This window comes from Leptosomus discolor, chromosome 12 (assembly GCF_034619465.1).
Source record: "Leptosomus discolor isolate bLepDis1 chromosome 12, bLepDis1.hap2, whole genome shotgun sequence".
In the NCBI taxonomy this organism is placed as follows: domain Eukaryota; kingdom Metazoa; phylum Chordata; class Aves; order Leptosomiformes; family Leptosomidae; genus Leptosomus; species Leptosomus discolor.
Window position 1 is genome coordinate 364507 of NC_141402.1, and position 26624 is coordinate 391130.

Genomic DNA, 26624 nt, shown 5'->3' on the forward strand with positions numbered 1-26624 from the left:
GGTTTTGTTCTGTAGACCTGGCAGAACAAGCTCAAGTCCCTGCTTTGGACACAAGATAGTAGAGGATGAAGAAAACAACAATCAGTCCCGCTGAAACAGAACAGAGCAACTTGCGATTATCCCTCCCGGACCGCGTCATGGTGGAGAAACGCTTCACGCTGCCGGTCAGCAGGCCAGTCACACTCATAAAGTCTGAATCCTGAATGAGAAAGAAAATGAAGACGGAGGCATTATAAACAGATGAAGATACCCCCGAGGAAGCTCCCACTCCCTGTCTAAGAAACGTCTGCAGAGGAGCAGCACAGTAGCTGCCCATCCTTCCGCACCCATCGCGTCTCTCTCAGAAAGTCCTTCCCCTCCTGCGCTCAGGCTCCAGGAGCAGCACCATTCCCACCGCCCTCAAAACAGGGAAGGAAAAAAGACAGGGGAAGGTCTGCTCCAAACACAAGCCAAACTGCCTCCCCTTTTTTGAAACAGGGTCAAAGCACCCGCTGCCGGACTGTCCCCATGCAGCTCGCTCTGCTGGGAACAGCTGGTTAGCAGCACCCTACGAGTGAAGGCTTCACCCAAAGGAGAGGTCCCCACGCGAGGCTCCTGCCATTAACGCCATTAACGCGCCGGGGCAGGCGCACAGGCACAGAAAAAGGGGCAATTTCTTGCCATTAGGTCTGTTTTTCCATCAGCCTGGGACGGCAGGCGTGCACAACTCCACCAGAGGGTGGCAAACAATTCCCAAATTAGTGCAGTTCAGGCATTTTCGTTTTGACTTCTGGTCTGCCTTCCTTATCCACAAACTACTCGGAGCTTCTGCTCATGTGGCTCCTGAAATGCTTCAAAACCTTCTCTGTAACAGAAGCACAATTTCATGCTGATGGAAGGCTCCTCCTTTAAGGTCTTTTGCCATTGTACCTCTTACTCTGATTCTCCGTTCTCCTGATTTTCGGGCTCAGCAAACACCCGTTTCAGACACTCCAACACTGTCAGGGTACAAGGTTATTAAACTTCCAAGCTGAGCTCACACCTTTGTCTCAACTGGTTTCACCACCACAATTATCTTTTCTCTCGCTGCCACGCACCAGCCCTCCAACATCCGGCACGTGCGGAAAAGCCTCCCCAAGCACCAGCGTTACGGTGCTAATCTCTTTCTCCAGTTTCTGGGCTTGACTCCCTTCCTCTCACAGCTCCATTAACAAACGGCCTTTCTCCCAAAAAGCCTCAGCAGGTAACCCCTCTGCTGCAGGAATGTGCTCCTCTGGCCTTTCCCCAGTGCACTGTGATTTTCCATCAGATTACTCTGGAAAGCGATTTTGGCTTTATCGGGCGTTATGTGTCAGAAAGATGGCAGAACAGGCTCCGAACAACCTGAGTGGACCCAGAGCATCAGCTTCGCTCCTTCCAAAGACATCAGGGCACTACCAAGTCCTGACAGGCAGCCTGTGTTTGGCACAGAAGTAGCCCTGACAGATTTATACAGCAAGACCAACAACCTCAGGAGCAGCTGAGGAACAGGCCCATCTCCCAGCATTAGCCACAGGAGGCAGCTCTTTAATCCTAGGAAGGAGGTAATCTCCAGCTGTATTTCTGAGGTGTGCTGTCCTACATCAGCCTTTCCCGACGCTGGATACCATCCGGGTCACCCATTTGGACAAAGTGATACTAGCAGTAGCTGATGTTTATATACCGAGAAGTCCACTGGAAATGGCTTTCATTACGTTCCCTGGTTTGCCAAACCGACCGCTGGGATCTAACTTTGTCTGCTAACTTTAAACTTTGACGGTTAAGGTAACAGCTGAGAGCCAGCACAAAAGCAGTCGTGCCTTTTACATTTCGTTGGTTCCTTACCATGCCGTCCAGGTAACGGTTCTGTTCGTCAGCGTCTTTGTCGATGTCCAGAGCCAGCTACAGAGGATAAGGGAGGAAACGGGTGTTAATGAGCTACTAATGTAGAGAGAACCTCTAACGCGTCTACTGTTGGTAAAGTCTGAAATGCCCATTAGAAAAGCAAGCCGCTGCTTCCCTGTCTCCTACATAGACAGACACAGGCTTGCTCGGTAGAGGAGCAAGATTCTCACTTCGGTTTCAGGCTGTCGAACTTTTTCAGCTCTGCAGCACTGAAAATAAAGTTTGACATTCGGAAATTGTCATATACAGGACAGGAACATTTAAACACTGGGACACAACAGCAGGAACTCAGAGTCTTCTCTTCTACAAGGCAACTCACTGGCTTCTATTAAGCTCTAAATCAAAGTATTTGATGTTACTAGGAGCAAACTAGCTTTAAGAACACCACTTACATAGAGACATGTGCATTTTTCAAAACTAATTTACCTGCGTTTTTATTGTGACTTTTCCCCGAGGAGGTGCCCTTAGCAATACACCTCTGTGCAGCTTTTATGTTTCTCTCTGTGCCTAAAACTCCTTCCCTGAGTGCTGCAAAACCCACATCATTCCCACGAGATGATGTTACTAAACCTCAAAAGGAAAGTGGAAATTCATAAAGCCAGCCCTACTATTTCACAAGGGAAAGTTGGCCATTGTATCACCAACAACTAAGAGTCATTACTACACAGGAACCACTCCGTATTGACCCCAGGCCTGCATCTCCCGCAAGACCCTGCACACACAACCTCAGTAACTGATGCCCTGTCCCTCCTTCACCGCGGCACCTGACGCGAACTCGGCAACTCACCGACTTCAGCCTGGTGACCTTGTTGGCCAGGCTGTCTGCCATGCGCTTGTTCTCAACATCCAGCATATCCTCCACGGCACTCGGACTCTGACCTGGGGCGGAAAAAGGAGGAGGGTGGTGTTTTATCTGGCCTGGTCCAAGTACCGCTGTATTGGCTCACCCAACGTGGCCGGCAAGGCTGAGTGAGCTTGTTGCCCGACCCGTCTCTGGCTTGCCACGAAGGCCATTACAGCTGCCTCCTCGCACCGCTTAGCGCCACGAGATGCTCCTGAAGTCTTTTTGACACAAACGTACCAAACTTTCCCCAAACGGACGGGGTCAGAAACCCCGACGGGTGCCCCGAGGCGCTGCCACCCGCAGCAGCGCGATGCAGCGCAGGGGCTTCGCCTCCAGCGCTGTCCCAGTAGGGATTTGGGTGAAACCCAGCAAATCCGGGCCACTTCGCCCCTCAGTTCACTTCGGGGCTCTCCTGGCTTTGCCTCCGCCCAGGGGCGCCGGGCGGACGGGCCGCTCCCCTCCCCGGGCCGGGCCGCAGGCCTCAGGAGCTCCCAAATGGCGGCGGGAGCGCCCCGCTCCCCCTCCAGCGGCGGCGGGGACGCTCGCCCAGCCGCCCCCAAACGGCAACGGCGGGGAACCCTCCGCCCGGCCCCGGCGCCCCCCAGCCCCTCACCTCGGCCCCACTCCGCCATGGCGGCCGCCGGCCCCGCCTCGCCGGGCGGAGCCGCGCCGGCCCCCGCCTCCACAAAATGTCCGCCGCCCTCCTCCCCGCTCCCCCCCGGCGGGGCTCCTCGGTCCCTTGCGGGGCGGGGGGGGGCAGCTGCCGTTCTCCCGGGTGGCACCGGGCCCCCTCGGGCCTATCGCACCGGGCCGCGTCCTTCCCCAGGGCCGGGCCCGTCCCCGCTGCCCGGCTCGTCCCCGGGGCCGCCCCCCGGCCAGCCCCGGGCGCAAGGCGGCGGCCTCCTCCGCGGAGCCCCGTCGGGGGAGGGCCGGGGCCAGGAAACGAGGCAGGAAGACGGAGTGGCGGAGAGGAAGGTAACGGCGCTTCCCTCCCCGCCCCAGCTTGGTGACTGCCCCTCTCCCCCACCGGCGGCCCGGCCTGGCCGCCCCCGCTCCCCGGGCCGGCCCTCACCCGCAGGGCTGAGCCTCCCGCCCCGCTGCTGGGGCCGGCGACGCGGGAAGGGCGGCGGCGGGAGGCCCGGGGTACCCCCGCCCAGGCGGGCCGGGGTCGGGCCCAGCCCCGCCGCCCCGGCCCGCTTCGGCCGTCTCCGGGGGTTTACGTGCCGCAGGTACCGGCTGCGCTCTGCCCGGCTCTTTTGGGGCCAAAAAAAGGGCTCGAAGGGGTTTTGAAAGGTGCAAAAAGTGGTAGAGGAAGGAGGTAACAGTGTGAGGAGGCAGCTGGGGAGGGGTATGGAAAGGTGAGGGGGGAATATGATAGATGCTGTGATCTACTCTTGCCGTTCCCCCCGGAGAACGGAGAGGAGGCCGTCTGGTGCCCCGGGCCCTTGGCGCTGGGGGTGCCGTGCCCCCTGCCCCCGGGGAGCTGATCCGTCTGTTCTCGTGGTTTTTCTGGCTTTCGAAATGCAGGACTTGCCCTTGGTCCCCCAAACCCCTCTTTGGCTGCGTTGGGGCAGGAGGGGATGGGTGCCCTGGTGCTCCCCTGTGATCTCCCAAAACCCCAGGGGCTCTGGGCGCAGGGTCCCAGGGTCAGCGCGCTTTCTTGTCCTTGGGTGCGACCAGCGCTTGGCCGTATTGCAGAGCGCGGCGCAGAGCTACACGGAGTCTAAACGGGTGTGTGAGCTCACGTACGTGCTCAGATTTGACAGGTTTTCCACCATTAGGAGTTACTTTCCAACACTGGGGACTCGCGTGGCTCTGCAAGCTGTTAAACTTGTGCCCGTGTCTAAAATAATCTCGTCATCCATGTCTTTATGCGCATCTGCTCGTTTACGTTGTTATCATGAGGCACATTATCTCGTGTAATGGTATGAAGGTTTGAGCTGTGGAAGCCAGCCGTCCCCGGGCTGCGTGTGCGGCGTATCTGCCATAATCTGCTGCGCAGCCGGTCTCGGGCACTGACCGCCCGAAGCAGCGACGGCCACAAAATCCTCATCATCTCTTTCTTTTCACCACCTTAAAAGGTAGTTCCGCCTCAAGCCAGGAGGATGCTTTCCTGTCTGTCTGTCCTTCCTCTCCATCCCTTTTTACTCCACAGGAATGTTTCTGGATATTTTATTTTTTATTCTGCTGTGCAGTAACAGAAATCAGGCCAGCCAAGGGAGGAGGAGGCAGAGAGCTATTTCAGGGAGCTGCTGTTATCTGCTCTGTGTTAATCCCCTGGCTGGGTGGGGGGAAGGTTTTCCCCGAGTGCTTTACTGGGAGGGCATATATTAAACATTGAAAAGCAAAGAGGAGAAGAGGATTAGAGGGAGAGAGAGGAAGCTGGCTGCTGGTTTTACTCGTGTTATCCATCTGCTCTGCGTTTATGGATGCAGTAGCATGAGCAATCTCACTTGGGTTTTTTCTGTTGTTTTTTTTTTTTTCCTTCTTCCTTTCCCCACCCCTTTCTCTCTCCTTCTCAGACATCTGTGTGTCGAGGTCCTTTTGCATCACCGTTATCCAGAGCCCTGGAAGCCCTCTCGCTCCCCTTCCTCCTGGTTTCACCTCCCGCTGTAGCTGAGCTGTGGCAATAATGGAGCTCAGGACTGTGGTAGCCACCGTGGAAAGCGGGGAGCAGGACACAGTTCTCAAGGTGCTTCAGATCTACAACCAGGAGGTGAGTGAGCGCTGAACCTCTGCCTGACACCAGCTGCAGCTGCTTGCTGGCCTGCAGGCAGGTTGGCCATGTTGTGGGGTTTCTGTGCCACCCGCCCAGTCTGTCTCCTCCGAGCGCATCTGTCTGCGCGTTACTGCCATGAAAATGTTACAGACTGCTTCGTCTTTTGCTTGCAGATGGTGTGTTGCTTGATGTTTTGCTAGGAAGCAGCTAAGCAGCCTCTCTTTATCTTGTTTCCTTTGTATACTGGAAGTAAAGCATGTAGAAGGGTTTTTTTTTTTTTTTTTTATTATGATGATTACTATTTGGATCGCAAGTAAAACCTGTTGGGGAAATAAACCTCGGTGTGAGGACTGAGTAGGAGGAGCTTTTATGTTAAGGCAAGGTTTGAAGGTAATAAAGCTGAGGCCTGGGGAGGAGCTGCAGGTGAATTGGTTGTCGTGATTTGCAAGTAAAAGATCGTTAGGGGCGGACAGGGACGGGCTGCTGGAATTTGATACAGGTGCCTGATCTGAAAGCTGGCAATAGGCAGTGAATAACAAATACAGCATATCAAAAAAGAGTGGTTGGGAAGCAGAGACGGAGGTGTTTCTAGCCTTAAAGTGGCAAAAGGTTGTCTGTGGGGGTACATCCCTTTTGAAATAGACTTTGTCAGGGAAATTTCCTTCGGAGTGTTTCCACAGGGTAGGGCTGGCCCTGCAGATCTCCGTGACTCATTCTGCACCATTCTTGAGTAGGTGGGAAACCAGCGGGGAAAACCTGTGAATATTTTGCACGAACGTGCAAGAGGGAGAGCATGCAACTATTTCCAGCCATCGGTTTTGAAACGGGGGAGGTATTGGCTAAGAAGGAGTGGGTCACTGTTAAAGACAGAAGGATTAACATCACCTACAGCGGGTGTAATGCTGGAGAAATCGGGAGTGCAAACAGAGTTTGATGTGTAACCAGCTTGAGGCATCAAACCACAATATTTTCTGTCAAACTCCTCCAGCTGGATCCTTTGTCAGTGTATCAAGCGTAGGAAACTTGTGAGAATGTCAGTGGGTTTGCTAGCCCGTCTAGAAGTGGAGCAATCAAAGAGGATTATGAAACTGCAGATAAACTCGGCAACTTCCTTGCATCATTTTTTACAGTAAAAATTTGTGGTACTGTATCCTTTTCCCACTGTTGCATGCGCAGTTGGTTTTTGATTGCCGGGAATAAACTGCAGCTCAAGCGAAACCAGAGGCATGGCAAAAATGTACACGAAGGAGGCTACAGGAGCCGGCAAAGAGGATGCGATGGGAGAAGGACAAGCGGCGTGGCTGTCTGCAGAGCACGTCGGTGCCGGGGCTGAACCGCCAGCTCCTCCTGACGTGGTGCCACAGCGCTGAGGCACGAGGGGGCAGCCCCTGGCACGGCACCACAGGGCACAGCTCTCCTGCCTCCGCACCTGAGGCTTCTCGAGCGGCATGTCGGCATTGCCTTGCCCGTCGCGGCTGCTTGTCGGCTAGAGAGAGCGCCGCCATCCCTGGGATCTCGGTGACTGTCACACAGTTAATCTGCAAACTGTCCTGCCTAAAATGGCTTTGGCAGCACCTAAAAAGGGCAGTGAATGGCACAGAGGACCGCATTTGCAGAGAGAGGAGGCAGGGAACACCTGCAGTCTCCAAAAACTCAGTGCGGTCTGTCCTGGGCTTTGCTGGGTGGGAAGTCGGGTAGAGCTGGACAACGGACGGCTCGTCAGGTGATCAGTACAGTGGGAGGTGAGCTCAGCTGCTTGGAGCCGTAGATGGGGTATCCATGTATTGTGGTCACTCAAGAGAAGAGTAAGTCCAGAGTATATGAATGATGGATTGTGGTAATGGAGCATTATTGAGCAGCTCCATAAGTGTAAGCAGTGAAACTCAGTAAAAGGTGACAGTGAGCGCTAAGAAAATGAGGGGAGAACTATGATACAGTTATATCTGCACATCTCTCCAAATGTAGCTGTATCTGTGTGTACATAACTAGTGTTTTATAGATTTTAAAGATTTTTGTTCTCAAAGCTTGGACCAGCTGCTCTTGTGAGGATTGCATCGTTCACTGGAAAGTGCTGCTTTTCACCAGGGTGCCTGTGATCTCCTGTACTGTCCTGTTCACTGGAGGCAGGTGTAGCCAGAAGGGCGACTGTCTATCGAAGAACAGCCAGAATAGTGAGAAACACAGAAATGTTTCCTGTGAACAAAGAGCAGGATTGTTTATTGAGGGGAGGGACATGATGGAGGTGTAGAGATCACGTCTCTTGTGTTAAAGAACGTGACCTGAAGAACCGCAAGGATCTGTTTGCAAGTAACAAGGGGACTCTTTTGGTCAGGAGAAGGAACAATAAATATGAAGGGGAGAAATGTGTAGGCACAGCTTGGTGGTGTCACTGAGCAGAGGAATTGCCAGCTATTACAGGATGTTTGGATCGTGATGAATACCTACTTTACTGCTGCCCCATTTAAAAGTAAGTCCGTCCGTCAGACGGGCACAGCTTTGGCCTGTGGCAGTCGGGCTCTGCCATGGAGGGCAACTGATAATATTCATCACAGACAGGCGTTTTTCGAGGATGAAAGAGAAGCAGGGGCCTGCAGAACAGCGGGGACCTCAGTCAAGGAAAAGCCCTTCAGACCTGGTGGCGTGGTCCATCTCTCTTGCTTTTCCCACCAGATTCGTGTCCCCCCCAGTTGTGAAGCACGTAGTTGGAGTTGCCTGGAGGAACGGTGTTGGAAAGAAAAGGCAGGACTGAAGCGAAAACCTCAGTGGCAGAAAAGTTCTCCTTCTGCCCCGTTCCTGGGGAGCTTGTGCCGCTCGTCACAAACCCCACGAACGCCGTGGGCTCTGAGCCCTGGGGCCCTCCTTGCCGTGCCCATTCCCTGCCTCTCTGCCGCGGGGCACTGTTCTTCAGAAGCAGCGCTTGCTTCTGCAGTATGTTTTTAGCCCTGCTGCTTTCCAGCTGAACAGCCCTCCCCTGCCTGGGGGAAACTGTTTTGTGGGGTTTTTAACATATTACTTATTTTGATTGCTTTTGTTTTGCCCCCACAGAAATCTCAGTGCTTCACCTTTGACGATGAGGAGCGGGAAGAGAGGAAGGTAGGCACACTCTTTTCTCTTCCTCTAGTTGGATGTGTAAATCTGCTGCTCTGTGCTTGTGTCCAGCAGGGCTTGGTGGTGGCAGCTCCTGCAGGGAAAGAAATGAGTGGTTTTTCATTAACTTGGTTAGGGAATGGTGTGCTCAGAGTGTCTGGTTCCATCTTTTCCATCAGTAGTTGCTGGTTTAGGATAAAGGTCAGCATCCTTCCAGCGTTAGCCAGCTCTTTGGGTTGTGTGACGTGTATAGTCTCAGCCATGGGTGTATAAGATCGTGATCCTTTGTGTTTGTGGCACGAGCCTGCTAGGCAGAGGTCGTAGCAACACGCAGGGCTCTAGAAGGTCGGTGTTTCTGCTGTGAGCCAGCTGCAGGATTTGGCCGAGGCTGCACGTTCACAGATCCTTTAAGCTGGAGTAATCTGGCGCTCGATGGAAAGAAACACTCCTGCCTGTTCATGCCAGGGCAGACCTTGGCATGGCTGCACGTGGTTGGTGGGCTGATCTGCCTAAAGAATAACTTTTTTTTTTTCTGGATAATCTTCCAGCTGGATCAGTTTTGTGGTCCAGCACGTTGGTTGATTGTGCTAACGCCTGTTGTTAGCACAGCGAGTGTGGACCAGGCAGCCTGGGTAGAGGATGAGGCCTCTGTGGTCTGTGCCATTGCCAGCTAACGCTAGCATGGAGTTTTCCCAGAGGCGTGGGACTGACTCTCATGAGATCTGAGCTCTTTGCCTTGCACTGACTCGCTGTTTGAGCTGGGACAGTCACACAGGCTGTGAGTTCAAGCACAGCCTTCGGGTGCTCACTTCTGGGGTGTGTCATGAAATATGAAGTGAGCATCACTATCTAGTTCCTGGTGCTCAGTTCTTTGGCAGGTTTAGCACTGGGCACATGCTCTGAGACCTCTTTAACCTGAGTCAGTCGGAGGCTTTGGTTACTTTTGACTGTATCTTTGACTCCTGTCTCTGTCTCCTCATGTGGAAGGAGAAGAGGAATGACTGTGCTCCCTCACTTCCCAAGGACGTGACCGTGGGGCATACTTCATGAGCTAAAGCTTGTTCAGTTCTGCTAGCCTCACATTAAGGACTAAAATTGATTGTTTTCTTCATTCCTTCCCTCAATCCTTTTCTCACTAAGACGTACAACTGGTTAGGCTGTGTTAAGCCAGTTACACAGCATGGTAGCAAACCTTGCACCCTTGGATTCCTTCGCTCTTGTAACAAGCATGGAAAGCTGCGTGCTCCGACACAGCGTTAGGTTAGAGAGATCTGGTGAGAGCGTAGCTCACCAAGGTGCGATTGTTTGGGCTGTGGATGACTGGTGTAACGTGAAGTGCTGCTGTGCACGGTTCAAACGCCGCTGCTCTGGGCGGCGTGAAGCATTACCTTTGCTCTTGCGGCCTCGCGTGGCTCGCTGACATGTGCGATGCTGTTACCCACAAGGCTTAGATCTGCAGCTCTGTGAATTGGTGTTAGTGGAGCTCTGCCAGTCTGTACCTACTGAGGATCTGGGCTAGTAGGTCTCCAGACAGCACTGAGGTTTAGGGAGATACTACTTATTTGAATCTCCTGAGGTCTTTTCACCTCCTTTCCTGGGGCATCACGTGCTCTTCTCGCCTCGCTGGGGTCCTTTTACCCTCCCTTGGTGATTTTCTGACGCATCTCTCAACCTTCTCAGTCTGTTTCTGGAGCACCTGAAGCAGATGCCTCCTTAATCTTAAGGCTCTCGGAGGAAGCAGAGAACTGCTGTTGAGTTGGGGCTTGCTCCTCAGTGAAGCCATAAGGCACGTTTTTGCCCTGCCCTCTCTTTGCTTGCAGCTGTCAAGTAAACCGTGTCAGCCTGGACCACCCTGACAGTGGGTGAAGCTAAAACAGGCGATAGTGGCATTGCCTGGTCATACTCTCCCCGTTGTTGTTTGTTTCTTGTCGGGTGTCCTTGCTCGAACCAGGCCAGGATGAGATGCCGGAGCCAAACGCTTCCCGAGTGCTGTGGAGCGCACACCCGAGCCGGAGCCGTTAGCAGGCCCGTCTCGAGATGACGCTCGCGTCTTCCACGGCAGAGCATTACGGGGCTGGGGGGAGCGCGGGGAAGTGTCAGTGTGTGAGGCAGGACTTGTTTCCAACTGCGCAGAAAATGGCCCAGCTGCTGATCAAGTTCCTGGAAAGAGAGCTGCAGCCGTCCTGCCAGGTCGCCTGTTTGGAGAGCATCCGCATCCTGTCCCGGGACAAGTACTGCCTTGACCCTTTCACCACCAGGGAAGGCCTGAAGACCCTCTCCAGGCACGCTGGCATTGATTACTCGGAGGAGCTCATCCGGGAGGTCCCAGACTTGGACGTAATCCTGGAGTCCCTCAAATGTCTCTGCAACATTGTCTTCAGCAGCCCGAGGGCGCAGGAGCTGACAGCTGAAGCCCGGCTGGTGGTGGGCCTGGCCGAGCGCATCAAGCTGTACAACGAGAGGAGCCTGCCTCACGAGGTCAAGTTCTTTGACCTGCGTCTCCTGTTCCTGCTGACGGCGCTGAGGGTGGACGTCCGGCAGCAGCTAGCCCAGGAGCTCAGGGGCGTCAGCCTGATGACAAACACTCTGGAGCTGACCCTTGGTGTGAAGTGGATGGACCCCTACGAAGTGGCCACCGAGGAGGGCCTTCTCCCACCTTTGCCTCGGCAGGAGACGGAGCGAGCTATGGAGATCCTGAAAGTGCTCTTCAATATCACCTTTGATTCCAGCAAGAGAGAGGTGGATGAGGTGAGCTCCTCAGGGGTCCCACCCCACTGCATTCGCGTGTCTCCGGGCGGTGGGTTGGCTACTGGTTTTGTCATCTGCTTGTCTTTCCTCCTGTTACACGCTGGTCCTTGTGCAGCCCGCGGGTGTGTGTCAGGGCAGCAAGAGACTTGTGTCCGGACCTTCCTCCCTAGAGCACTGCCTCTATCCAGGGCATTATTAAGCCTTAAGACTTCTAGAGCATTGCAATTTAAAAGTTGGGTGGTTTTCCTTCAGGATAATGTGGTTTGTAGCACAAGTGGGAGAGCGGAGTCCCCCGATAACTCACTTCTGAGTGTGGCCTGGTACTCTTTCACCTTCTGGCCAAGGTTGAAGGAAGGTGTGGTGGAGAACATCTCCGACTAATCCGTGGGCCTGTTTTGGGGCCTTTTCCATCCCTTGACTCAGTGTTGTAGAGTGAGGGGGAAGGTATTGGGCAGCAGGAAGAGTGTGTGTTGACATCAAAAAGAGGGTTAGGAGGCTGCTCCACCCTGCTGTCAGCCCTGCTGGAGGGAGGGACGGGGCTGTGGGCTGCGGGGGCAGCAGCCTCTGTGGTGTGGAGGATCCTCTTTCCTGATCAAGGTTTTCGTTTTCTGTTTTGGGACCAGGAAGATGCTGCTCTGTACCGGCACTTGGGTGCCCTCCTGCGCCACTGCCTCATGATCTCTGCGGATGGAGAGGACCGGACAGAGGAGTTCCACAGGTCTGTTAGATAACTGGGCTGTGACCTTCACTGGGAACAGGGCTCCCCCAGGCAAGTCCTGCCTGGCCTCGGCATTGACATCCCCTGCTTGTCCGCTAACGCTCAAGCAGGCGTCTTCGGTTTGGCCTGCAGGTTCCTCGCGCTGCGAGGACTCAGAAGTGGCCCTGCCCTTCCTGCGGCCGAACGAGACGTGCCAGTGCCGCCCCTCCCGGCCTGCCCGCGGGAGCAGGGGTCTCTCCACGCCTGCCCGGCCCCCACGGCCATGTTCAGTATCCCGTGTCAGGCCTCCTCAGCAGTGCCGCCTGCTTCAGCGGGCGACTTGCCAGAGCAGATGTTTGGTACTTTAATTAAAGAGTTCGTGGGGTGGCCTTAATTAACTGTCTGTCTCTTGAACCATGCTGAGAAATTGCCTGTGTCACATTGCTGAGCATTATTGGTTGAGGGGTGGCAGCTTTAAGGAGGTGACACCATCCTGTCCCCCAGAAAACTATAGTCAGAGGATTCCTAAGCAATGCACTGCATCGACCATCAAGGTGAGAAGGACTGATGCCGCAGGAGACCCTAGAGAAAGACCTTTGACCACCCAGATTGGTCCCACTTGGCCTCTGTGTGAAGATCCATGGTTTCTCAATTGTCACTGAAGTCTCTTTGGACTCCCAGCAAATAGTTCAGCTACCCAAAAAGCGGTTTAATTTATTCCCTTTTAGTGGTGTGAGGAGCTTGGCATGCAGACAGCTTGGGTCTTGGGGTCCTCACGCTCCTGGAGGATCGTAACAACGTTCATGTCTGGATAGCTGAAGAACTCCTGCAAGCAGAGATCCATGACTGTGTGTTCACTTCCCTTTTATATGTTCAGTCATACAGTTAACCTTTTGGGCAACCTGCCCCTGAAATGTCTGGATGTCCTTCTGACCCCGAAAGTCCGGCCAGGCTCGCTCGAGTACATGGGTGTCAACATGGACGCAGTCAACATCCTGCTGGATTTCCTAGAGCGGCGCCTTGACAGGGTAAGCTGTGTGGCTGCTGTGTGAGTTTGTCACCGCTCGTTTCCCCGTGGTCACTGCAGGGCACCTCTTCCTCCAGCCCGGTGCCGGCACCCCAGGAGCACCAGCGAGGCACGGTTGTTTGGAAATATCCCGTTACAGAAGGGGCGGTTTTTAGCAGAGGGAACTGTTACAGGTGGTAGGACTAAAACAACATCTGTCGACTGGGAGGGTGACTGCGTCATTGCTCTGTGAGCTGCAGGGAGGGAGGCTGGCTGAACAGGGGGTGGTTCGCCGGGTGGTGGAAAGGCCGGTGCTCTGTTTCACTCAACTCAGTAGTGGTCGGGTGGGCAGCTTCAGGGAACCTGAATTTGCCTTGTTTTCAGGCTGGCTGTGGTTTCGGGTCTCGGGAGTTATTCCAAAGGGTCTCCAAATGTTACCGCTGCACTTCTTTACTCTGGCTGCCCTGCGCAAGCATTTCTAGCGCTGCCATGCCACAGAGCAGGGCTTGGGAAGCCGTGTGGTTTGAGGAGGGATGAAGCACTGAAGCGCCTGTAGCAGAGGCTGGAAAGCTTCGGTGTCCGTCTGTTTCCCTGAGGGTGTGCGCTCATGTTCTCCCCTGCAAGCCAGACAAGTTGAGCTCAGCGTGACTAACGTGTTGGTGGTTTTGTGGACGCTTCTGCAGGGACACAAGCTGAAGGAGAGTTTGACCCCTGTGCTGAACCTGCTGACTGAGAGTGCCCGAGTCCACCGCCAGACGAGGAAGTTCCTGAAGGCAAAGGTACGCCGTGGTTCAGCCACAAGTGGAATGATGCTGTGCTGAGGAGAGAGGAGAACAGCGAACTGCCTGATCATGGCCATCCTCCAGGCAGTCCTCCCCTGTCTCTTTACTAGGTTCTGTTGTATGGGTGGTTGGGGTCTTTGGTGCCCACAGTGTTTTTTTCCACATCTCCCGCACTCTGTGGATTTGTTAGAGCTGATTTGTAAAATGCACGTGTATTTTCCTGTCTGACCTGCCGTTACTGCTCCAGCTCTACTGATCACTCCTCGCTGTCACCTTGTAGGTGCTGCCTCCGCTCCGGGACGTGAGGAATCGGCCAGAGGTGGGGAACTTGCTGCGGAACAAGCTGGTGCGTCTGATGACCCACATCGACACCGACGTGAAGCACTGCGCGGCGGAGTTCCTCTTTGTGCTCTGCAAGGAGAGCGGTGAGTTGCAGGGGCTTCTTGTGGGCTTTGGTGGCCGGCAGTCCTGGAGCTTGGCCTCTGGGCAGGCCAGGGAGCGTGGGATGGGTGACCCCCTGCAGCCAACAGGAACTTCTGCCTTCCCTTGGGCCAGACGCTCTCCGCTTGTCCCTACTCGGTGTACCCGAGTGCTCGGTGGGAAGGAGCTGCTGCCTCTCGTGGCAGCGGTGAGTGAAGAGCTCTGCTGGAGGACACCCCAACACCCTGCAGACAACCTGGCCAGCGTTCAGGCCCCCACCCCGTGGGTGTTGTCCCTGCCGCTCCTGGTGGCAGTGTGGGAGCCGTGCTCCCTGCCAGAGCTCGAAGAGGCGTTGGCGTTTCTGGGTCTCCGTGGCCTTGCACCGATCTTGCTGTTGCGGGGCACAGGAGCAGACGGGGCTGGAGAGGCGGGAGGGGAAGCACAGGGTGGTCTCTCTCCCCTTCTCCCGGCAGTGTCGCGGTTTGTGAAGTACACGGGCTACGGGAATGCAGCTGGGCTCCTGGCAGCACGAGGCCTCATGGCTGGCGGTCGGGAAGAGGGAGAGTACTCGGAAGACGAAGACACAGACACTGAGGAGTACAAAGAGGCAAAGCCCAAGTAAAGAAGCCTGCTCCCCCTCTATAGCGCTCTCTTCCTACGCCTTCTTCCCACTCCATCTGCCTCCCTGCCGTCTCCCTTGTCCCGCTCTCAACGTGCGTGTTTCCTTCCGCATTACTGAGCAGTCTCACCCTGACCTCGGGTGTCCCGTTCCACCCTCTCTGCCTGTTCCTCGGGTGAAATGCCTCCATGGCCGAGCTGCTCACGTGCGGGTGGTCGCCAGGGTGTATATGCAGTCCCTGCAGCTGGGCACAGGCTCTACAGCAAAGTGGGTTCCTTCAGCTGGAGCCCGTTCTGCCCCAGTCCTGTTCGTGGTGGGCACGTGGCAGTTCATCTCTCTCCAATCCATGTCTTACACCCTTCTTGGGCGTCTGCAAATCCCAGTACGGTGGCAGGCTCTCACTGTGCGCTGTGGTAAGGGTGCTCCCTTCTTGGGGCAGGCTGGAAGTGCCAGTTACTCCTCTCCGTCTCCAGAGCCCTGTGCTGGAGTGAGCTGGTGGTTTGGGTTTTTTGTTTGCTTTTTTTTTTTTTCTTTGCCTGCTAGAGGGTGGTGGTAACTTGAGGGTGAGGGGTGTGCAGGGAGAGCTCCAGGCCTGTGCTCAGCTGTGGGTCCCATACTTTCTAGCATCCTCTCCAATGTGGTCTACAGGTTGGGGTTTTTCCTGTGTTAGCTTTTTGCCTCCTGACTTAAGGGAAGAGAGGGAAGAAGTGTCGTCTGCCTTTGTGTGCCTGGTTTAAAACTGCACCGTGGAAGTGGCAGGATGGGGGTGTTGCTCACACCAGAGAAATGGGAGGGATTTGTAAGGGGGTCACACCTGTGTGTGGGACGTACAGGAAGAGGTCGGAAGCACCACATTGCACTGCGATAGCACTTGGGGCTAATGAGACGAGCAGCAATGATGACCAGCCCTGCCGTTGCGTTCCTCTGCTCAGCAGAGGTGAAAGAGGTTTTTAAACAGCCCTTTTGTCAGTCCTCTGCTTTACCTCCCTCCTTCACCCCAGCCTCGCTGTTCTTCTTGCAGCATTAACCCTGTGACGGGACGTGTCGAGGAGAAACTACCCAACCCCATGGAAGGGATGACTGAAGAGCAGAAGGAGTATGAAGCCATGAAGTTAGTCAACATGTTTGACAAATTGTCCAGGTACTAGAAGATGGTGTGTGCTCACGTCTGCGCTAGCACCTGCACATCTGTGACTTAGATTACTCACAGACCTTTCTTTGAGGGTGTTCCCAAGGCCACTGCTGATTGAAGGGGTGCGAGAGAGAGTGGGGAGGTGTGTGTGGAAATACTGCCTTAAGCTGCGTCCTGTCGTGTGGAGAGGAAGGCACTGCAAGCCCCCCCCGCCCTTTGGCATGATGGCCACTGCGAAATTCCTCTGCGTGCCTGTGCTGTGTTTCCAGGCACCTGCTGCCTCGCCGGGCTTGGCCAGGAGCTCCGTCAGAACAGCAGCGCTGTCCTGGCAAGGCTGCTCAGTAGGAAACGGCGTTTTGGGGCCAGATGGCAGCCAGTGCCACCAAGCCCTTTCCCTGCAGGAGTGCTTTCTTCAGTCAGCTGTCATCTGTCATTAATAGGTGCCATAGGGGATCCCAGAGGCTGGCAGCTGCATTCAGACCACCCCCAAGGGTGGGAGGGGAAAGGGCAGCGCGTTTATGCCTGTATTTCTATCGCGTGTTGGTGGGAGAGGAACACTGATGCCAGCGCTGTTTTCCTCTGGCAATCCTGTACCACGCAGAGCAGGACCCCAAAACTGAGCCCGTTCCAGGAACCCGAGAGCAACCACGCCTGTGGATTGTGCTTCCAGCCATCGCCTCACCGCGCTGGAGGCTTTATGGCTAGAACTGCCCCCCGCTTCGAGAAGGGGATTTCTGGTGGCGGCCTGGGGTTGTTCTGGGCTGCCTCCGGGCAGGTTCCCTGAGCCCCCCGTTTCTGCTGCGGTACTAGTCTGTTCTGTGTCTGCCGCAAATCTGTGTTACCTTCCCCCCTCTCCTGCCTGTTGCAGAGAGCAAGTCATCCAGCCCATGGGCATCACGCCGAGCGGCAACCTGGCCCCCATGGAGAACGCCATCCGCGACATGGCTGACGAGAGGTCGTCGTCCGACTCGGACCTGGGGCTGGACTGATCCAGACCTCTCGCCCCAGCCTCGGAGAGCTGGGGAGCCTCCATCCCCTCTCCCTCCAGAACTGGTGCTGCACCCAGGCTAGTTCTGGGCCAGGACTCTCCCTGTGGGATCCAGATCCGGCCTGGACCCCTCACAGTCCGCACCAAGGAACACCTCCTGCCTCCTTCCTGGCTCCGTACCACCTCTCCTTCCAGAGGGTCATCTTGGCCTGGCTCCACCTTGGTCTCCCCTGTCAGCACCCTTGAGGATTTCACACTCCACATTGCTTCCAGGACTTTCCAGTAGGATTTTTTTTTTTTTTCAAATACATGAAGTTTGGGAAGAAGGGGTGGGGGGAGGATCTTTGTCCCACCGTCAGAGCATCACGTGTATGTGCCGGCGCTCGTGCGGCCGCTTGTCCCCGGGGAAGTGGGACTGCGGGAGAGGGGCGTGAGCGGCTGTGGGGGCAGGTCTGGGGGAGCGGTGTCTGCGGGGTGTCCCGGCGTGGTGCAGCCGTTCCGCCAGCCGGTAGCTGTACCTGTGTGTGTGCGGTGTGCGGCTGCGGGTGTGACGGCGGCTGTGCAAGAACAGGAGTGTGTGGACGGAGGAGTGCGTAGGTGAGCGCGGAGGGAGCAGCAGCGTGTGCGCTGCGGGGGCGAGCGAAGCCTTTGGGCGAAGCTTCCAGCGTTCCCAATGTGCAGGTGAGTGCCAGGAGCCCTCTGCCGGGCAGCCTCTGGCGCCGCGCAGCGTTCCTGTCGCCACAGAGTGTAGTTTTCGGCATTAGCCTTTCCCCATCTCACGCTTTCCAAATGAAAGGCCAAAACCTGTGCTTTGTCTGCTGCCTCCTCGTCTGCCTTGGCTTTCCCACGGGTCCACCGCTGTTTGCACCCGGGGCTGGCGTTGGTCCTGTCCTTCACTGTGGCTTAGATTTGTGTCTCTCTTTCTGTTTTGTTTTTTTCTTTTTAAAGAAAACTGTTTTAAAGAAAATCTCCCAGTCTGTCTCATGTACCAGAGTTCCAAAACTTACTATCACAAGTAGGAATGCAAAAGTGATGCTAGAATAAAGAAAACCTGACAAAAATGGCAGTGATTGATCGAACGTGACAGCTCTGAGCAAGTAAGGAAATACCTTTGGCTTTTTCTGACTAGCACGTGGTTCTACTCCGATCACCCTGAACTTCACCTTTCATTTGGGAGCTAAAATTGTAGCATTAAGCTGGGGCGAAGCCAGAACCTTTCCCTGCACCACGACCAGCGAGTATAACCAGGCGGAGCATCCCAAAGTTAAAGCGAGCACCGGAGCTTGAGGATTGCAAAACGATCCTCGCCCGCCCCCTCGGGCCCCGCAGCACGCAGTTGTTTGCAGGACTGCTCCTCGTTTCCTTCACAAGCGCTCCGTAGCGGCTGCAAACTGCACACCAGCTCTGGATCTGTCTGTGCGGGCGGCGTTGCTGCTCGGCCTTGGCAGGGCGCGGGCCAGCCGCGATGATCGCTTGGCTGCGTGGGTCTGCTGAGGTGTGACTCCCCACGAGGCAGCGAGCGGGGCTGGGGCTGGGGCTGGGGCTCTGGTGGGGAGGCAGGACGGGCCGGCGGGGCTCCGCAGCGGGGCACCGTGTCGGGCACCCGGGAGGTCTCGGTCCAGGGAGGCCGCAGGTGCGCGGCGGGGGCGAGCGGGGGGTTGCCGGCCTTCCTGGTGTTCCCGCCTGGGTGCTTTGAGGAGTTGGCGCTTGTTTTCTGGAGATGGTCTCTGTGACGTGACAAGCTGACGGAATGCTTCACCCAGTTCAGTTCTTCAGTGATTAAGAATTTTTGTAGTGGCTGTGATTAAAGTGCCAGGCTCCCCCAGGGGTCTACAATATTTATGTAAAGCTGACCCACTGACAGGCGAACAGCTCCGGTGCGTCGCAGTTGGAGTTTTTAGGCCAACTGCACCTCTCGTTTATCTTTTTTTTTAGTAACTATTGAAAAAACCCCACCGCAGACCTGTGTGAAAGTGCAGACCTCGGGTCTCTTTCCAGCTGTTACAGCTCGGGGAACCTTTCCAAGGGGAGGTGTATTTCTAATGCAAAAGGAAAAGGGGGGGGTGTATTTCGAATGCAATGCTTCTGATATTGTTGTATTCGGACTCTCCATCGTGCTTGAAACCCTGGCTTGTGACTGACAGGCCCTGCTTCGAAGAGCCCCGGAGCAGGGGCTGAAGGAGGCACAGGCACTGCTGCAGTCGGGGTTTATAAGCAGGGTACGGTTTAAAAACAACGCGCCGCCATCATTTTCGGTGTGACGCGATCTGCCACAAGGCTCCTGGTGCTCTGCGAAGCGGGAGGACAACCCTCCTGCTTCTCCCGAGGCGCCCGCCGGGCCGGGCGCCAGGGGGAACACGCCGCTGTGCGGGACTGTGCGTTTGGGTGAGCGTCCGCCCGCCTGCACGGGAACGTGCTCAAACCTTCCTTCAGGGAAGCCGCTGGGACACCAGCGCCGAGCTGCTGTGTGGCGTCAGCGGTAGATGGGCCAGGCTCCTGCGGGGTCCCTAGAGCTAGGCTGAGCTACGGCAGAGGAGCGTTGGGTCCGACCGCCGCTAGCTATGCAGAGCGCGAGCCCTAAGGCTGCCCGAGGCGCTGGCTCTGCCCTGGGGAGAGCTCTTAGGCACAGGGTCAGTAACAACGTGCCGGGGTTGTGTCGGTGAGGCCCAGCCGTGTGCTCAAATCCTTTGATTCCCTTCCCTTGGTGTTTTTTTTTTTTGCAGTTTAGCGTTACCCATGACAAAGTGGTGGCACACAATGCTTTGTGTGTTGCTGTGGTGGTTTAGAGATTGCCTCCACAGCAGTTGCTGTGATCAACAGCCGGGTCCGCCAGGGCTGCCCGGGTGCAGCTGCCATCCCCATGGCCGGGTGTGGGTGATGGACTCGTGCTGTGCTGCAGGGAAGAGGCTCTGCTGCACCTGTGATATCCCAAGTACCTGCCCGGGCACCTTTGGGAAAGAGCAGGACATCCTGCAGTGCCCTGCCACTGCCTCTCCTTGGGATGGCACTTATGGGGAGGGAAGGCACTGCGCAAGGTTAAAAAGGAGGAAAAAACCCCAAAAAGGCGGGTGAGAGGAGTGGTGATGGGGACAGAATGTGTTTGGACACTAGGGAAGGTGTGAAGTTTACAGAAGAACTCTCAGGTGCCATCAGTGAAAGAATTAGAACTCTCTTTATTATTAAATAATTAACACCACACTGATTCAGAACTCTCCCAGCAGCTGGAGGTGGCGTTCCTGAACAGGACTGGGGGACGGGCGCCCCCCAGACATCATTTGTCCCCTGATTAGCAGAGATTTAATCCTAGGAATAAACACCAAGTCTGCAGCAGCTGAAAGATCGTGACTGAGAAGAGGATCTGAGGAGGAGCTGTGGAAGGAGTTGGTGGATGCTCAGGCTGGTGGGGGGAGCTGGAAAACTCACTCTGGCCTGTCCCGCCTTACGGCCTGACCTTCCCGGCGTTTTCAACCTCGGCTCCTTGCAAACCTGGCCCTCCGCGGGGCTCCGAGGTGGGACAGCTCGGAAGGAGGGAGACCCGAGGGGCAGCTGCAGACGCACGGCTCGTCTGGCGCGCTGGCACCAGCCCACGAGCTCCCGGCCGCGCTCCGGCGAAGCTGTCGTGGCCGGACGTCATCAGACGGCGTGTGGATGGGTGACAGCCAGAGCCACGGCGGAGGAACAGCTCTCCGAGGGGGTGCTGAAATGAGGCAAGGCGAGGTGGGAGCCGTGCTCGGTGGCTGCATCGACTGTTCCGAAGTCTCGGGCGGGAAAGCCGTCCTGTGCAGAACCAGTTTGCAGTGTGGCGTTGGGGCTTCGCTCCCTTCAGCTTCCCGTCAGGGGCGAGGGCCTCTCCGCTTCCAGGCTGGCTGGACCGAGCCACCAGATCCCCTCCTCCAGTGCCAGTCCCGCGGGGGTTTGCTGCTGCGGAGCCGGACGGCCTCTTCCACCGCTCCCGGCCCACCTGGCCACGACAACGTCTCCTCCTCCCGGTGAACACCGCTCTCCCGCAGGAGCCAGCTGTCCTATTTGTCTTCTGCGTCCAGCTAAAACCAGAAAGACCACACAGCGTTCGCCAGGGTGTTCAGACCTTCCAGCCCCGCTGGCTCAGCCAGCAGTGCTCCCCACCACCGCAATCCCCCAGCCGGGAGGAGCTGGGTTTTTCATGCTCTACACACTTACATCAGCTTTATCCCTCGGTGATTTAGAGCAGCGCGAGCGTTAAACCGAGGGCTGGCTGATCTCATGCAAATGCAAAAGGGCTTGTAGTGACACATCAAAAACCTGACCCAAAGGCTATTAATTCCTGTTCATTCTTACCCCGTAATCTGATGAAAGTAAGAACAACCTGAATGCTAAAATTGGAATTTTGAAGCCAGCTTTTCTCTTGGGTCAAAAGTCACGTAGGGACAGAGTGTCTGTTAAAAACACAACGGGCTTGCTAGGGCCCTGCTGCAGCCAGCGGAGCTGTGCCTGTTTACACAAGCGGAGGAGCTGGCCCAGCTCACAAGTTACAACTTCTGCCTGAATTTAAAAAAAAAACAAAAACAAGAACCAGTTTAAAAAGCATTTGATGCCAAATGTGGAAAAATCTTCCCCGTGGGTCTAAAGTAACGTAACAACATTAGCACTAAACTCGAGTAATTAAGAACTTGCTTTCCTACAGTTTCTCGCTTCTGAAGATCTCAGATGACAGATGTAAGAAGAATGGCACAGGGAAATAAACGGTCAGCGGGGGAAGAAAGTCGAGCCTTTAGTTAACAATTCGGCACTGTCAGCGGGAGTCCCTCGCTCCCGCCCGCTGTGTGCTGTGGTCGCACGTCTGGCCGCTGCAGCGCCTCCGTCGGGCTCACACAGCGCCCTCGGAGCCTCCCTTTCGTTACCGCCATTACTTCTGTCTCACAATGACCAGAAAAGCCACTAGAAATGAGCCCAGAGCAATTAAGCGAATGCACAGAAAGAGGAAAGCTCCGCTCAGGTGGTGCTCGGCTCGGCTCCTGGTTCAGTTCAGCAGTGACTCACGTTAACGTGCCAGTAACGGCGTCGCAGGCTCGAGCAGTGCAAAACCCGACGCCTGAGCAGCAGCAGCTGCGTGCCTGCACACGCAGTGCTCTCCTGTCTCCTCGGGCACAGCCGAGGGAAGCGCTGCCGGAGAAGGGAACGCCCGTGTCCGGTGCTCAGTGCAGAGGTGAGGCCTGTGCTGAGGTTGGGGCTGTGCTGCATGGATCTGACACGGGGGACAGGGGACTTTCTGGTCGCTCACTTCCAGCTCCAGGGAACTGTCCCTTCACCCACGGGGCTCTGCCAGCGTTTGGGAACAAATCGGACAAGCAGATGAAATGGACAGAAAGCTGCTCAGCAACTAGCGGCTCACTGCGTGAAGGAGCCCCGAAGTGCTCCCGTTCAACCCAAAGCCTGGCCGCCTTCATATTCTTCCTGTCTCACTGGAGGCTGGCAGATCCGCGTCCTCCCTTCTGTGCCATGAAACGTTCACCAGCTCGGCACTCTGCTCTGTGGCACCTTCACTGTGAGACAGCACTGAGGTGCAGGTTTGGTTTGGCTTTTTTTTAAGCCTTTTTGCACTTTCCTGTGGTCCTTCGCATGCAGACTGCGAGCGTGGCAGTGTCTGTGGTGCAAGTCCAACCCCAGCGAGTGCAAACCTGCTCCCCCCAGCATGACCCCAGCACCGGGAACGAAGAGGCCGAGGGAGGGAGGCAGGGCTGGGAGCCCCTTCCCACCTTTTCTTTTTCCTTCCGAATGAGTGTTCGCATCTCTTCAGTCCAGTCCAGCAGCTCCACCAGCTTCTCGACCCCGCTGACCACGTCCCCCAGCTGGGCCACGTCGCTGCAGCGCTGCTGCCAGGCGAAGGGTCCTACGAGATCTCGGTTGATCAGGACTCGGGGGACGGAGCTGCGAACGGCTCCTGCCAGGCTGGCAAAGGGCTCCACCTGAAGGGAGGCAACCCGAAGGAGCAGAGTCACCCCGCGGAGGGGCACGGCGGCCACGGGCACACGGCACGCTGAGCGCGCCACCGCTGCGTCTAAGGGTTGTCCCAGCGTGGGCTGAGCTGCCCCAGCTTTGGAACGGTTACGGGTGTCACCGGCTGTCTGGCAGCTTTCCTCAGCTGCAAAACTCATCCCTTGCTCTCCAGGTGCCCACCTTTACCAGGGGGCTTTCAGAGGGTCTCTCAGAGTGCATGCGCCCTATTTCTTACCCCACCGCCTCGAGTTTACCTCGAGAACCCCATCCTCGCCTCCTCCGCTCAACCCTCTCTCTCCCCCAGAGTCCCCTCGGCCCTGTTTTCTGTGTGCCTTGTCCTTGTGAGCGGGGGGTCCCCTTAGCCCCAGACCTCCAGGGACGTCCCGATGACGAAAAGCAGGTCTGCCATGGGGAAGTCCGTCACGTGCAGGAGGAAGCGCTGCGGGAGCTCCTCGCCAAAGAACACAATGTCGGGCTTGACGACTCCAGTGCAGACGGGACAGTGAGGGACCTTGTCTGCCATGACGTCCCCCTGCAGCAAGAGCACCCAACACCGCTCGTTACAGGGCAGCGCCTGCCTGCGCAAGCTGGGTCAGAACCACCGCGCATCCCTACGGCAAGACCCAGCCCCAAGCCTGGTCCCCTCCAATAAAACCTCCTGGCCCTGAGGGCAAAACAACAGGCCACAACAGGTTCTCCTCCTTGCCTTAGTTTATGGTTGACGCCCAGCTGGGACCACTCACCCTGAAGTCCTCTCCTGGGAACTTCCTTCGACAGACTGTGCAGGTGGCGGTGGCGAAGGTGCCGTGGGCTTCCACCAGCCTGTCGGGAGGGATCCCAGCAACTGCAACACAGCGCGCGGGAGAGGGCCGGCTCAGCGTGAGGGGACTGAACCAGAAACTCCATGTTCGCTGGGCATTTCCCCAGTCCTGCCTCCTATTCTGCTCCTCACCCTCTTCTCTTCCCGGCGCTCTGCTGCTGAGAGGCAGGGAAGAGGAAACTCACCTCTCTCCAGCCCGTCGATGTTCTGGGTGTAGAGGCGCAGGAGGAGCCCTTTGTCGTGCAGGAGCCTCAGGAAATAGTGGGCGTAGTTGGGTCTGTAGTTGCCAGGGTAGAGCTCCTTGGCCAAAGTGAAAAAGGGCTTAGGGTTGACAAAGAAATACATCAGCTCGAAGATGGCTTCTGGGTAAGGGATGTTGTACTGCTCGAGGTTACTGTAGAGGCCGCTCCCCGGGGACCTGCAAAGAGAGGAGAGCGCGGCTGGCAGCCGGAGCAGGGAGAGATGCCGCCCGCCGCAGAGCCAGACCGAGACGCGACGGAGCAGAGCGCCAGGTCCTCGGGTTCTCTCTGGGTGCTTTGTGCTGTCCATTGTGCGTTGAGAGAGCAGCCGAAACTGCCTCTGCGCGGGAGGAGAACCTGCCTTGCATCCCTGCCCTGCTGCCAGCCCGCGTGCTCCCGGCTGCCGAGGTGTGCGCGCAGCCGGAGGAGGGAAGGCCCGTGCTCTCTCCCGGCTGGGGCGCCTCGAGCCTGCACCACGGCCACATTGGCTCTGCTCTGGTGGCCAAGGTGGTGCGTGAGCGCGGCCACAGAATCAAGCAGCGGGTGTGACTTCACCGCCTGGAAGGCCTGGGCCGAGGGCCAGCCCAAAGCCCGGCCGGTGACACGCGCCTGCCTTCGGCCAGAGACGGATGGTCGGGCACGGAAACTGCTGTGCCTGGTCTCGCTTGGCACCGATAAGCAAAATGGAGGGTGAGAGGAGCAGCAGGCAGCGGCGTTGCCTGAGCTGAAGACCCCTGCACTGGAAAAGGACAAAGGAAGCGAGGGAGGCGTTACCTGAAGTCCGGGATGCCGCTGGGGGTGCTGATCCCAGCGCCAGCCATCACCACCACGCGGCGACACTCCTTCTTCCGAATTAGCTCTGCCACATCCCGCAGGGTGAGCTGCTGCTTCCCGCCGTCGCTGCCCCACCTGCCCGTTCCTAGAACGGCTCTGGCAGCGGCAGCCAGAGAGAAGGGCCTGGTCCCCGGGATCCTGCTCGGAACAGAGAGGAAGCACAAGTAGCAGCGTACCGACAGCGACTTCAGCTGAAAACTGCTCGGGGGAGAAAACCACCCCCAGAACTTTGCAGAAAGCTCTTCGATCGGCAGGACTGTGCTAGTACTTGACAAGGAGAAAGCTGAACCGTTAGTCTAATCCGTACCCCAGGAGCAGATACGTTCCGTTGCACTTTCTTACACATATCCAAAATACCCAATTGTGGTACCCCTGTGAGAGGGCTTTTTTGGACAGGGGGTGGACACGGGGCTGTGGGAACAGCAGCACCCAAGTCTCACGGTCAATTTACACTGCTCTTGGGATTCGGAAGACTCTTTTCTATGTCCTGGGTTTCAAGACGTTTCTAACAGGGTGGTGGGGTCACCCTGGGACAGCGCTGCCCAGGTTGGCGCAGACATTTTCATTTCTGGATTTCCTCCAAGGGCTCTGCCTTGAGAGAGCTCCATGTGTGGATGGCAGACGCCTAAAGGCGTCACGGGTCAGCACAGTGTACAGAGGGGGCTGCAACAGTCATTGCCATCCCAAGGAACAGCTCCTCCCCAAGCAATCAGTGCTTGCTGCTGCGGGACAGGACGAGCAGCCCAGGGAAGGAGCCAGGAGAGACCTGCTGGATGCTGGCAACCCGCGCACAGCAGTTACCGAGCTCCAGGTGTCGACTGCGGCCTCTTGGCCGACACTGTCTTCGCAAGGCCATGGCTCTGCCTCGTCAGAGCGGGCTCCTGCGGAGCTGAGCTCGCACTGTGGCACAGCCCCGTGTTTCTCGGGTAAATCGCTCTACTCTTGGAGCTCCCAGGCCAGCCCTGGCTTACAGAGCGGGCGACCCATCTGCCTGTTCAGACAGGGGAGGTGATGTCCTCCATCCCCTGCTTTCATCGTGACAGCATCGGTCCCCTCCCTTCGGCATCCCGGTGGGCATCAGGCAGCAGCACCGGCCGGGGGGCGCGGGCAGGCGGACAGCCCTACCTCCGTGCTCCGGAGCCAGCCGCCCCCTCGCTGTCCCCGGGGCTAAGGCAGAGCCGGGACAGGCCCCCCGCGCCGCCGCCTCCGCCGTCTCTGCGGCCGCGCTCCCACAGGCTCCTCCACGCTGCGAGAGAGCAGAGAGACGGTGAACGGGCGTGGGGGTAGAACCGGAGCGCGGCCGCGGGCGGGTGACCGCGGGGTCTGCCCTCGGGGCCCTTCCCCGCGCCCGGCCGCCGGCCTCAGCCCCCCCTCACGGCCCGCTCCCGCCCCCAGCCCCCCTCACGGCCCGCTCCCGCCCCCAGCCCCCTCCCCGGCCCTCACCCGCCGCCAGCAGCCCGCCGCCGCGCCGCGCCCCCCGCTCCATGGCCGGGCCGGCGGCCGCGCTCCCCGCCGGGCACCCGCCGCGGCGCTACCGCAATGCCCCGAGTAGGCGCGCCCGCCTCTCCGGCCGCCGCCCGGCCTCACCGCTCTCCTCCCCCCGCCCCCGCTCCGGTTTGGGTCCTTTCGGGGATTTTGGGGCGTTCGTTTGCAGGGAGAAGGCCGCGGGCAGGGCGTTGCCATGGCTACCGCGGTGGCGGCGGCGGCGGCGGGGGGGGGGGGGGAGGCGGTCGCCGCGGGGGCCTTACGGTACCCAGCGTGCCCCGCGCGGCGCCGGAAGTGAGTGTGCATTTCCGGCGGGCGCCAGCGCG

General features: G+C 57.2%; 3 protein-coding genes across 5 annotated transcripts; 1 reads left to right on the plus strand and 2 right to left on the minus strand.

Annotated features, from left to right (window-relative positions):
- On the minus strand, positions 1 to 3384 carry BET1L (Bet1 golgi vesicular membrane trafficking protein like). 2 transcript variants are annotated; one of them, XM_086472236.1, is made up of 4 exons: positions 3360 to 3384; positions 2690 to 2781; positions 1843 to 1899; positions 1 to 199 (listed from the first exon to the last, which is right to left on the minus strand). In XM_086472236.1, exons 1-4 carry the CDS (start codon positions 3376 to 3378, stop codon positions 32 to 34), a joined length of 336 nt encoding a protein of 111 aa, XP_086328362.1. In that variant the 5' UTR covers positions 3379 to 3384; the 3' UTR covers positions 1 to 31. The 2 variants fall into 2 exon arrangements, with proteins under 2 accessions (XP_086328362.1, XP_086328361.1); XM_086472235.1 differs by having other exon boundaries at positions 2690 to 2776; positions 3325 to 3378.
- Positions 3385 to 3680: 296 nt separating this feature from the next.
- On the plus strand, positions 3681 to 17374 carry RIC8A (RIC8 guanine nucleotide exchange factor A). Of its 2 annotated transcripts, XM_086471987.1 has the most exons (11): positions 3681 to 3721; positions 5269 to 5462; positions 8511 to 8558; positions 10686 to 11300; positions 11924 to 12018; positions 12875 to 13025; positions 13687 to 13782; positions 14066 to 14210; positions 14679 to 14823; positions 15846 to 15965; positions 16825 to 17374. In XM_086471987.1, exons 2-11 carry the CDS (start codon positions 5379 to 5381, stop codon positions 16943 to 16945), a joined length of 1620 nt encoding a protein of 539 aa, XP_086328113.1. In that variant the 5' UTR covers positions 3681 to 3721; positions 5269 to 5378; the 3' UTR covers positions 16946 to 17374. The 2 variants fall into 2 exon arrangements, with proteins under 2 accessions (XP_086328113.1, XP_086328114.1); XM_086471988.1 differs by lacking the exon at positions 8511 to 8558.
- Positions 17375 to 20503: 3129 nt separating this feature from the next.
- Positions 20504 to 26299, minus strand: SIRT3 (sirtuin 3). Its single transcript, XM_086472110.1, has 8 exons — positions 26257 to 26299; positions 25939 to 26059; positions 24754 to 24954; positions 23926 to 24158; positions 23664 to 23764; positions 23291 to 23452; positions 22680 to 22889; positions 20504 to 20987 (listed from the first exon to the last, which is right to left on the minus strand). Exons 1-8 carry the CDS (start codon positions 26297 to 26299, stop codon positions 20967 to 20969), a joined length of 1092 nt encoding a protein of 363 aa, XP_086328236.1. The 3' UTR covers positions 20504 to 20966.
- Positions 26300 to 26624: the final 325 nt, after the last annotated feature.

What these genes read in the sequence shown, in the direction of transcription:
- BET1L (XM_086472235.1), bottom strand. Translation starts at nt 3,378, where the DNA reads ATGGCGGAGTGGGGCCGAGGTGAGGGGCTGGGGGGCGCCGGGGCCGGG. An exon ending in GCGCCGGGGCCGGGCGGAGG is followed by an intron (nt 2,777 to 3,324) that starts GTTCCCCGCCGT and finishes GCCCCAGGTCAG; the next exon opens with AGTCCGAGTGCCGTGGAGGA. An exon ending in ACCGTTACCTGGACGGCATG is followed by an intron (nt 200 to 1,842) that starts GTAAGGAACCAA and finishes TTTCTCATTCAG; the next exon opens with GATTCAGACTTTATGAGTGT.
- RIC8A (XM_086471987.1), top strand. Translation starts at nt 5,379, where the DNA reads ATGGAGCTCAGGACTGTGGTAGCCACCGTGGAAAGCGGGGAGCAGGAC. An exon ending in TAGAGCGGCGCCTTGACAGG is followed by an intron (nt 13,026 to 13,686) that starts GTAAGCTGTGTG and finishes ACGCTTCTGCAG; the next exon opens with GGACACAAGCTGAAGGAGAG. An exon ending in ATGTTTGACAAATTGTCCAG is followed by an intron (nt 15,966 to 16,824) that starts GTACTAGAAGAT and finishes TGCCTGTTGCAG; the next exon opens with AGAGCAAGTCATCCAGCCCA.
- SIRT3 (XM_086472110.1), bottom strand. Translation starts at nt 26,299, where the DNA reads ATGGAGCGGGGGGCGCGGCGCGGCGGCGGGCTGCTGGCGGCGG. An exon ending in CGGCGGGCTGCTGGCGGCGG is followed by an intron (nt 26,060 to 26,256) that starts GTGAGGGCCGGG and finishes GCTCTCTCGCAG; the next exon opens with CGTGGAGGAGCCTGTGGGAG. An exon ending in CATCGACGGGCTGGAGAGAG is followed by an intron (nt 23,765 to 23,925) that starts GTGAGTTTCCTC and finishes GCTGTGTTGCAG; the next exon opens with TTGCTGGGATCCCTCCCGAC.